The sequence below is a fragment of the Mus pahari genome, chromosome 9 (genome assembly GCF_900095145.1).
Source record: "Mus pahari chromosome 9, PAHARI_EIJ_v1.1, whole genome shotgun sequence".
In the NCBI taxonomy this organism is placed as follows: Eukaryota; Metazoa; Chordata; class Mammalia; order Rodentia; family Muridae; genus Mus; species Mus pahari.
The window spans coordinates 24,057,735-24,069,069 of NC_034598.1; the positions used below are offsets into that span (position 1 = coordinate 24,057,735).

Here is an 11,335-nt window from a genome sequence, read left to right on the forward strand (position 1 = left end):
GTTGGTTTGTGGAAGAGGATGAACTTGATGGAGAGGATGAAGGATAATGGAGAGGATGAAGAAGGATAATGGAGAGGATGAAGAAGGATGGAGAGGATGAAGGATGATGGATGATGGAGAGGATGATGAATGATAGAGAGGATGAAGGATGATGGAGAGGATGAAGGATGATAGATGATGGAGAAGATGAAGGATGATTGATGGAGAGGATGAAGGATGATGGAGAGGATGAAGGATGATAGAGAGGATGAAGGATGATGGAGAGGATGAAGAAGGATGGAGAGGATGAAGGATGATGGAGCAGAGCGGCCCTTCTCAAGGTTGTCCAGCAGACAGAGACCTGGTCATGTCTGGGCAAGCTGACACCACTGGCCCTTACTGACCCCAAAGCTAGACTGAGAAATGACTATGCTCCAAGACACTGAATTTGGGACAGCGACAGAGTGAGTTTTTAACTGATGGTGGCAACATGGAAAAGAGTACCCCATGTTGTCTTCACGTTCCCCATACATTTCTGTTATGTGTCCCCTATTAGCAAACACCTCCCTGCTCTAACATGTTACATACCTCAATTATGGATGGCCACAACCCCATAGTCTCATCATACACAATACATCAACCAGTGACATTCATTCACTTCCACTCATACTGCCACACTCGTAAGAGTTCACAGGGTGCCAGTCTGTAGGTCTCCTTTTTATCAATATGTTTATTGAGCTTATAAAAATATAATAAGTTACATAATCAGAATTATATAAAATATTCACAATTAACACTTCACTGGCTTAGGCCCTCAGACCTAGCTCAGGTGTTTACTAAATACCTTTAAGTACTGAAAAAATAATGACAGTCTCCAGACAAACATGGCAGTGTGGAGTTCCAGCATTGGTCAGCAAGAGTCACTGTGGTCTTGTTGGTTGGCAAAGCACCCTGAAGCCAACCCTTCCTGGATTTATTGCCAAGTAAAGTAAATGACAAGGGACTGGCTCCCCTAAAGCAGCAAGTGGGGAGTCAAGGGAACAGCAAGGATGCTGGCTGCCTCAGGCCTTGAAACCTAGTAGGGTGAATGGAGGGCAGCCCACACTGCTGGCTGCAGCTGCCCAATCTTCAGCACAATGACAGCTGGAGGAGAAGAGCCTGCTGTCCTGGACCTGCTCACTCATCACACGTGACATTTACAAGTCTAATTAAGGGGAATCGCAGCATCGTTATGGAAGACCAGGGGTAAGGGACACTGCAGGATCTCAGGAATTAAAAGGACAATTAAGCAGACTATTTTAACTTGTAGGATAGAGTAAATGCCTTCTGAAAAAAAAAACCCAGCACAGACAGACACAGGAAAATGATCATATTAAAAATTCAGGACCTAATTACAGTCCTCTCACAGTATGGTCTATATTCAGTGATGGGAAATGGCATGATGGTTTTAAACACACCACTGATTCTTCTCCAAAGCCTTTGTTCAGTCACAGGCCTTGTAAAACAAAAAAATCCAACAGCCTTCTAAGCCAGAGGCTTTTCTGAAAGGAAGCATTCTCTGCAGTCAGCTCCGGGAGGGAGCCCAGCAGCCACCTTGGCATTAACCCCCTGCCGGGGAAGTTTCCTTGGCTCCCATTTCCTGGCAGTTACAGGTGCAGTAAGAGAATCTGCCAAGAGCAATGGCTGTTTATGAGCCCTGTAAATGCTCAGTCCTACAGTTGCCCTTACATGAGAATGGCGGCTTAGTTTCCCTTGACTCTCATTTTGCGTGGCCACCCACACTGTATTTACCCCAGGGAGGCTCCTCTGGCCTCTCCTCTTCTCCCTCCATTTTCTTTCACTCACTGTCGCTCACCCGAGCCTCAACTTTCCTGACTACAGACCAACCACGTCTGGAGGAAGAGACAGCCACTTTGGATGACTCCCCCGGGGCCCAGGACCCCAGACCCCAGCTCTGTACTGCGTCCCGGGGCTGCACCATCCCTCACTGGTTCAGGATGCAGTGTCTGAACTCACTCACCCAGGCATGGTCAAACTCTGAGCAAGTCACCATTTCCCTCTCTAGATAGGACACGCGTCCCTTGGAAGCAAAATCAGCCTGACATTGTAACTGCTGTACCTTCGAGCAGTGCCGGAGGCCAGATCTGCCCACTTGTGGCTGGACAGACACACCTTGTGTGTCAGGGACACACAGTGAGTTCTTCCACTAGTGACTGCAAGGCTTGTACCATGGTGGGTGACTGCAAACACAGGTCAAGTTACCCCTGAAACCATAGGGCATGCCAACAAACCATGCTCTGTGTGAGGCCATGCAGGATGTGGGATGTCTGTACTTTGTAACCGTTTTTACTAGAACCTTGAAGCTATTTTCTTCCTTAGGATGCTCCATTTTCAACCCCTTGAGACTCCTATAACTTTTGCTACTTTTTTTTTTTTTTTTTAAGCATCCCTTCATTTGCCTGCGTGATGTTTTGGTAACATGGTCTATACCATGCCCCCATCTCTCACTAAGTGCCTCCTTAAAAGACAGGGTCAGATTCTTCACCTGTGTCCTCCCCACATGGTTTGGTTCATTTGAGTGCTCAATGGGCTCCTTAGGGCAACCTAAGGAATACAGTGACCCACCAGGAAATGCCTTGAGTTGGGCAGTCCGATAGCATCACTCACAGCTGTAGGTCGTGGCTTCATCAGATCCCCAGCTGGTCCCAGGGAAGACAGTCCAAGACAAACTCTTCAGGACGCAGCTGAGGGTGGGGAGGCAGGTGGTACAACCCCGGCCCACTCCAATATGTCTGCACACAAGGACTCCACAGCATCCAGCCGCTCGATCTGCACCAACTTTGTGAGCAGCTCTGGGATGCTGTAGCCCGCGGTACTGATGCGGTCAAAGAGCTGCATGCCATCAGTCATGCCCCCAATCTCATCCCTCTTCAGTCCAAAGCTCTCGGCAAGGTGGCGCCACGTTTTCACGACTGCCTTCTCAGAGTTGTATGTAGAGCTGAGCATTCGGCTTGTCTTCTCAAGGCAGTCAAATGGCAACTCCGTGGGGCTGAGACCTAAGAGGAATTGGTCAGAATTACATGTCACAGGTGGAAGTTCAGTGGGAACGCAATAGTAAACATAGAGTAAGTACTTAAAAAAGAATTAATGGAAGTCCTGGATAGTCTCGTCCAGAAAATAGAAAAGAAGGAAGTATTTCCCAATCTGATATCAAAACTAGACCAAGACCAATACTCTTAACAAAAATATTTACAAAGAGAATTCAACAATAGAACGGAGAATTATTTACTACAAGTGACATTTATTCTAGGGATGTCAGTGTGACTTTGATGTTAAGTCCAGAGCTAGTACACTGCTATAAACTGAGGTCAGGACCAAGGCTCTGCTCACAGAGCTGCTCATCTGAGACATCATGCCAAAGCAGAGAAGGCAGAAAAGGAAAAGTACACAGAGATTAGAAAGGGATAAAACTACCCTTGTGTGCATAGGCCAATCAACTATGCAGAAATTTCAAAAAATCTACTCAAAGACTGCCATGACACTGCCGCACAGAGCAACCCAAAGGACTCTCTACTGAATTCTGGTGTGTGAAACCACTTACCACTGAGTGTATACTGTATAAATCAACTTTCAAAAGTATTTTTAAAACACGGATCTTGTACATATGGGTGTTTGCCTACAAGCATGTTTGTGTACCATGCACATACAATGTCCACAGAGGTGTCAGACCCTCTGGAACTAGAGTTAACAGATGGTTGTCACCTGCCACATGGGTGCTGGGAATTGAATCCAGGTTCTCTGCAGAATAGCCAGTGCTCTTTAGGACTGAGCCCTCTCTCCAGCCCCCAATTTGACTTTAATACTCTCGAAATAACAACATTATAGCAAAGGCAAGCAGATTGATGGTTGATGGGGCTGCACTAGGGGGCTGGAGAACAGGAGACTCCCCTGTGGGGGTAGAGGGGCTCTCTGTCTACTGTGTTAACATCAGCATCTTGGTTGTGATTTTTATGGGTGTTGTGGGCTGTTACCATCAGGAGAATCTCGGAGAAGTGCACCCAGGCTTTGTCCTATTACCTTACCAAGTGGTAAGAATATCATAAGCGAGATGGTGGTGCACACCTTTAATCCCAGCACTTGGGAGGCAGATGCAGGCAGATCCCTTGAGTTTAAGGCCAGCCTTGTCTACAGTCCAGGAAAACCAGGACTATTACACAGAGAACTTTGTCATGGGGTGGGTGGGAAGAATATTGCAATAAAAAACTTTAAAATAACGGGTGGATTTTGGTGTCATAATAAACACATTAGGATCTTGAGGAAGGTAGCGCAGGTTGGGTAGGCAGAGGTAGTGAGTATTAAGGTCTTCATGTGACTCTAATGGTCTTGGGAGCCAAGCCATACTGGCTTTAGAGACTCAGGCTTGGCTGCATCTTATTACTGTGGCATTAGGAGGCACACATGCCTGGGCTGTCAAGGAGCACCTGAGGGCACAGGCTTGAAGCTTCCACCCTACAGGACCCACTGGAGAGGGCTCTTCTTATGGTTGAAGTTTTCAATTAAGTTGAAAGCCACAGTCCCGTGGGTTTGATCTTTCAAAGCCAAGACATTCTTTGGAAGAGAGAAAAGATTTGGGGTTGCTGGAATGTAACTCCCAGACCAGACTCTTCTGGGCAGCCGATAGCACCCACCATGCCAAGCTTGATGGAGCAGGCTGACCAGGCATGCACTTGTGGAGCCATGCCAGGTTTCTGAAGGCAGCCAAGAAGAATTCTTGGCCCTGAAATTCCTGCTCAGTGGTTACTACAGGCCAAACAGAGCATCTAACCAGTCTGCCCCGGCTTAGGGTCTGCACCTCTCCCACATGGGACATGAGTGGTGGCATGTGACTCTCTTCAGTCCCAAGGTTCAACCAGGTCAGAGATCCATGGAGAGATGCCAGCCAGCAAGGCATGAGGCTGGAAAGTCCCCTGACCTCAGCAGTGAGTTTACTTCCAGGATGAATAGAAATTAATTTAGGGCCTGGACTTTGTAGCATGTAGGAGGATTAGTGACTGGAATGTTCATGCTTCTTACCCAGTTGCTTCTTACCTGCCTGCTTAAGGCGGCCTGAACTTGCTGCTCCTGTGGCTGCTCTGGAAGGAGGGGAGATCCCTCCTGCCTTGTGAAGCTCAAGAGGGAAGATAACAGCTTCTAGGCATAGCCATCCCTTATATGACAATGTTTCCGTCAATGACAGCGAACTCTAGATCTGTAGGTCTATCTACTGATGCCATAACCACCTTTGTTTGTGTTTGTACAGCCACTATTGACCCAAAGACAAAATCTCAAACCTATGTGCTTCTTAGAATGTGCACCCATTGGCACTGACTACTGGGTGCCATCAGACGTTTCCGTGATGACAGTACTGATATAGGCACAGGCACAGGAACTATGGGGCCCCTTCATTGTGTCCCCATCAACACACACACTGGGCTATTGCTTGTCCTGCGAGGGGAGCACTATGGGGTACTTCAGCCTAAACCAGGAACCAAATTTCCTTTCCCTCCACATCAGAAGTCAGTTTACTTAGCCATTCTGACAACCCCCATCAGATATGGATGAATGTCCTCAATTCTTCACTCAGGAGCCCCTTTCCATGCCTGGCTTTGGGTCAGTGGGGTTGGGAGGGAGCCCTAAAAGGCTCTTTCTTTTTGTTGTTTGTTTGTTTAAGACAGAGTCCTTGGCAGGTCTGGAACTCACTATGTAGACCAGGCTGGCCTCAAACTCACTGAGATGTAACTGCCTCTGCCTCTCAAGTGCTGGAATATACATTTACAGGAGTGCACCACACCTTCAGTTCTAGGGTTAAAGGTATGCAGCAGCACATCCAGCTCTAAATGGTTCTCTAGTCCTTACCTTCAACAACACCACACACGTTGGCATACACATCCAATATCTTTTTCCTCCGGCTCTGGATCTATAAAGAACAAGTAAGACAATGTTCATCTCCAGAAAGAGGGAAAGACTCCAATCTGTGCTAAGACCTTACACAGAAACAACCCAAAGTTATCAAGCGGAAGAGTGTCCCTAGGTTTCCATGCAACCCCCCCTTGTGTGCACCAGGGCTGCCATTTGTGTTAAAGGGGACACCGATGTTAGAGCTGTCCTTGGTATGTTTAGAAGAATGGCCACCAGGGCAGCCATGCATGCAGAGGCTGGCAGAGCTATGGAAGACTCTCCTTTTTAGGGCAGAAAGCACAGGGCAAGGCTAGGCAATGAGTGGCCCTGGGTGAAAGAGCCCATGCCTGTGGCAGGTAGCAGATTCCAGGTTCTTTTAGCGCACTGCACCTAGAGAACAGGACCAGGACAGATCCAGGATTTCAGTGGGAATTTTCTTTACTACCAACAATGCTTGCCACAAGGCTTGGCTGGCTTGCCCAAGGCACAGACTAAAGAAGGACTGTATGCCGGGGCCTCAGAGCACACTCTGTGCCACAGGCATAGCATGCTTTAGTGATAAAACCTTCTAGATAATTTGTACAAATGAGTCTGTTGCTACGTAAGAGAAATATATATGTGTATGCACATGTGTTTACATTTAGTATATTAGTATATATATTTAGCATATTGAGTAGCCTATGGTTACTCAAGACGCCTATGTAAAATATCTATTTGCATAGATCCTATTCACATCTTCCCATGTACTTTAAATCATTTTCAAGTTATTTCAACTAACACATGGACCATTATACAAATAGTTATTACATTGTGTGGTTTACAGATTAATTACAATAAGAAGCATGCATCTTTAGTACCATTTTCTTTTTTATATGTATGTTTAATCAACTCATAGAACCCACAGATATACACAATTGCATAAGGGTGTCCTGTCTGATGGCTGTAAGTCACTGCACTAGTGTACCCTAGGCGGTGTTCCCAGGGCCTCACCCCAGCAGACTTGTTACTGGTTACAGACTTCTCCCTGGCCAGGTGAACCAGCGACAGCAGACATAGCTCCGGGGACCCCTGCTTGTCCGGGGCTGGCTCTTCATCACTGTCCACACTGCGACTTAGCAACTGCTCGTTCTCAGAGGAGGCGTCATTCTCACTGTGGAAACAACCAGGACACCTCTCAGTGAAGCTCCGATCCAGATGAGCTGTCCCAGCACCGATCTGTTACCCAGGTACGGGCAGCACGGCACACTGCCGTATTCCTTAAGCACTTGCTACACATTATGAGCTCTGTGTATGGAGACATGAGCTAAGAAAGGCACATCCTGTTTCCTGACAAACAAGCAATTCTGGTACTGAGTGGCCTATAGCTGTCTGCATGGGGTTCCCAAGAGGCTGTGGGTTCTGAGAGGCTGGGGACATGACCAAGGGCTGCACCTAGACATCTCTCCACACTGTCTGACACCACAGATGCTTGGTAAAGATTCACGGAGTATGTTCTAGATTCGTGCACTTGATCCCAGCAAGACAAGCACAGCCATGGGTCTTCATGTTAAGTTACTGAGCTTAGATGGCTGGGATCCAATTCATGCCAGGCTTCTAGAGTAACTAAGAACACACACACAAAAAGTGCACTCTTGACTAGTGTGGCCTGGTGTTAGAATGAGACTTGTGGGAGCTACAGAGAGCTCCTAATGGTGGGCAGGGTGGGTGATCATGCACTAGAATTTTCCAAATGGGTTAATGCACTAGGCTGCCCTTCCGAATTGCCTGGACCCGATCCAGGTAGCTGGAGTCCTTATTCTCAAGTAGGAAAGACTTGGCAGGAATTCATGAGTCACTGTGGGACAATCCTGTCTCGGGTCAGGAAGGAGGGTCTGGCACTCTGCTCTTCTGGAAACTGTCTTAACAACACTTGGGGACTCTGCACCCCAGTTGCAAAGGCCAACACTGGGGAAATGGGGCCCTTCCCATACTTGTCTGTAAGGCCACAGTGCAGGATTCAGCAGAAAGGAGTTTGTATGCTTTGTTGCTGGACCAAGTCCAGATGACTACCCAACGGAGACAACTGGAAACGGCTTCTCTCCTCAGTTGATTTTAAAGCAGAGGCAAGCTCTACGGCCCAATGTTTGGAACATGTGCTAAAATACAGTCAGGTAAGTCTCTTTCTTCAGAAGCGTATTACACCAGCCCTTAATAGATGGTTGACAGTCTGGGCTTTGGTTCCAGTTCTGTTGATCACTGGTGTGTGATCTTGGTCCAGTTATGGAAGTGGGGATGGCATCTTAGGGGTGTGGCAAGATCAGTCTCAGGCCTGGGGCTGGGGTTGTTGGCTTTAAAGCAATGTAAGCACTGCTGGCAGCTAAATAACCTGACTGGCATGTATGCATCCTGTGATTCATATTGGCTCCTCAGTTTGAAGAGAAGGGTGGAGGGCTCAGGGCATCTGGGAGATTGGGAACAGGGAGAATGGACAAGTCGGGGAATAGCAGGCAGGTTTTACACCTGCCCCAGCTCCTGTAGTCAATGAGGAAACAGAAATTCAATGCTGGTTTACATTGCCCCCTTTGGTGGGAAGCTGCTCTCTAATATTCTTGGAACATTCTTAGGCCAGGCACCAGCACCCACGACACTCACTGATACAGCTTGCCTGCCTGCTCAAGGACCTATAAGGACCCAGCTGGTAACTCCATCCTTGGGACTGACCGGGGCTGTTCAACCTAGTAGTGAGTGTAGGTGAGCCCCTGTTCCACATACCTTTTTGGGGTCTTTGTGGGTGTTGCTGTCAGCTTCTGGAATTCACCATTCTCAGGAAAAGTCACCACACAGTCTGTAGGAACGGAAGTTGGGGGTTGGCGAGAGTCAGCTTGTGGTGCTGAACTTGGATCTCCCTTCCCGTTTCCTTTTCAGTAGACATCCTTGGTGACCAGGTCCCCACCTGGGGACAGAACAAGTGGGTACACTACCCCCCCCCTCCAAGGGCCCTGGAACCAGAGGTGGTCAGGAAGCCGGGCTGCAAGGTTTGAGGACAAGATGAACATACTCCACCTTCATGCTGGATATTGTTCATGGGGCAGTGTGGGCTATGTGTACAGACCTGGGGCCTCCTTTTTCTCCTCGTGTGTGTTAGCTGGGGCTTCTGCGCTCTTGCCTGGGGGACTGCTACAGCAGGCTGCTTGAAGAAAGAGAAAAAGGCCGGCATGAGCTCCCTGGCTCCCTCAGAGAAGGGGACAGAGTGTTGGATTAGGGTCATGGGTGCAGGGATGTCACCTGGAGCTGACGGCTTAGTCTTCATGATGTAGAACATGATGATGAGGACGATGGCAATGGCCATGATGAAGATCGTAGACATGGCAATAATCAGGGCGGTGGCCAGGTGTCCTTGGCCTGAGAGCTCTGCTGGCATCAAGGAGAGGAGGATAAATGGGTTTGCAGGCCCTTCCCCCAAGCTGCCACGAGAGCCAATCACAGGAATGCTTCCGTGGATCATACTTGGCCCAAGGACCTGGCCCTCAAACCCTGTGTTGGCTGCTAGGTCAGGGGCCCTCATCAGCTTCCCCCCACACTGCCAACTGGGTGTCTGTGCACTATACTTGGAAGAGCAGGATGCGAAACAAGAAGTCATTCCTGGGGCGCTCACTCTTAGCATCACTACCCTGAGATCCCGAGAGAAAGGTAGAGATGAGGACCCGTGAAGCCCATGAAAGAGGATCTGTCTTGGGAGTTCAGGCAAAAGGCCACCCCTCCGGCTAGAGGTTACATTCCTGGCTTGGTTTTCCTTGGCACCTCCTCTTCAGAGTATTAACAAGCGCCCCAGGGTAAAGAGGGCTGAACTGACCCAGCAGCTCCTACTGTTTCCAGGGCTGCTGGGCTGCTGCTCATCCCTGGAGCTATTTGCGTGGTTCCCTGATGAAGCTTTGGACGTGTGGACTATCTGAAACCTTCCCGTAGTTCTCCAAAATAACTAAACAGGACATCTGGTTCCCATGAAGCAGGATCCAAACGTCCTGCCACCCAAAGAGGCAGTGGCAGGCATCTGGCACTCAGGGCCATCGGAAGGATGTGCAGAGCTGAGAGCCCATTGAGGACGTTCAGACTCCTTGATGTTATCTGGTGTGTTTATAACTGTGGGAGCAGGAGATGGGTGATGTTTGTCTTACTATTCTCAGTTACATGCTATTCCCAAGTGCTGGGGGAAGAGAGGTGGGTATGACTGCATACCATCCTCATACCTTGGGTCAGGATGTAGCAGGCTGAGTACTGACAGGTTACCCCAAGCCTCATGGCGACCCAACCCCAAACATGCTTAAGAATAAGATGGCAATTAAAACCATAGAGCAACTCCTCAATGAGTTTTATGAGTATGAGAAGGGATAAGCTAAATTCAAGAGCTTGCGCTGAGGTGGGGGAAGGGAGAGTGCCCCTCAACCGTCATTTCCATTTCTAATGAGCTAGGGAGAATAGAAGTCATTGGAAATGAGTATTAAAAGTGTGAATCAGGGCTGGAGAAATGGCTTTTCCAGAGGTCCTGAGTTCAATCCCCAGCAACCACATGGTGGCTCACAACCATCTGTAATGGGATCTGATGCCCTCTTCTGGTGTGTCTGAAGACAGCGACAGTGTACTCATATAAATAATAAATAAGTAAGTTTAAATTAAAAAAAAAAAGTGTGAATCACTGTTGACACTGGCTCCTGACTGTCACCTCCCACCCTGCCAAGGTGGCTGGAGTAGCAGGATACCCATGGAGTAGCAATTCTATACCAAGGTCCTGCAGCTGATCATGCAGCGATCACGTGATTCTGTCACATTAGGGAAGTGACAAGAGGAGAGGGTCCTGTCTTCACACTCCCCTCTCCCTCCTCACTCTCAGACCCAAAGCTGGTGCCTTCCTCACCTTTGTGAGCATGCTGGAAGGGGGACAAGGTACTGCCACCAGAAGTGCTGGACGAGTGAGCTGAAGCCCCGGAAGTGGCTCCCACACCTGCGAGGAGAAGAGAGAACCTCAGAGACCTGGCAAAGTGTCACCTTCAAAGGCTGGAAAAGAAGGCACCGCAGTGAAATGAGCCAGCCTGGAGTTCTGGACTGTATTGCGGGGAGTGGGGCAGAGAGGAAACGTTGACTGTTCCCCCGGAGAGTACTCTGACACAAAGAGACTCTGTCTCAAGAAGAAAAGAAAGACAACAGAGAGAAAAGAAAAAGTGTCAAAGAAAAGAAAAACGGAAGCTGATTTGCTATCAGATAAATCACAGTATCTGTTTTTTTTCTCTGATACATAACCCCCTTTAGGTCAAACTTGAGTTTTTCAATTGATAAAAACAATCAGGAGCCGGGCGTGGTGGCACACGCCTTTAATCCCAGCACTCGGGAGGCAGAGGCAGGCGGATTTCTGAGTTCGAGGCCAGCCTGGTCTACAAAGTGAGTT

General features: G+C 48.4%; 1 protein-coding gene across 2 annotated transcripts in view; it reads right to left on the bottom strand.

Moving 5' to 3' along the window:
- Positions 1-691: 691 nt before the first annotated feature.
- Edar (ectodysplasin A receptor) overlaps positions 692-11,335 on the bottom strand; it is a 74,431-nt gene continuing 63,787 nt past the window's right edge. Inside the window, exons 6-12 of one of the 2 annotated variants that reach the window (XM_021205510.1) lie at positions 10,808-10,894; positions 9,181-9,306; positions 9,008-9,082; positions 8,668-8,740; positions 6,907-7,066; positions 5,875-5,935; positions 692-3,035 (exon numbers count right to left, since the gene is read on the bottom strand). In XM_021205510.1, coding sequence (XP_021061169.1) covers positions 2,713-3,035; positions 5,875-5,935; positions 6,907-7,066; positions 8,668-8,740; positions 9,008-9,082; positions 9,181-9,306; positions 10,808-10,894 — 905 coding nt within the window. In that variant the 3' untranslated portion in view covers positions 692-2,712. The remainder of the gene's footprint in view (positions 3,036-5,874; positions 5,936-6,906; positions 7,067-8,667; positions 8,741-9,007; positions 9,083-9,180; positions 9,307-10,807; positions 10,895-11,335) is intronic. The other variant, XM_029542436.1, reaches the window with a different exon arrangement.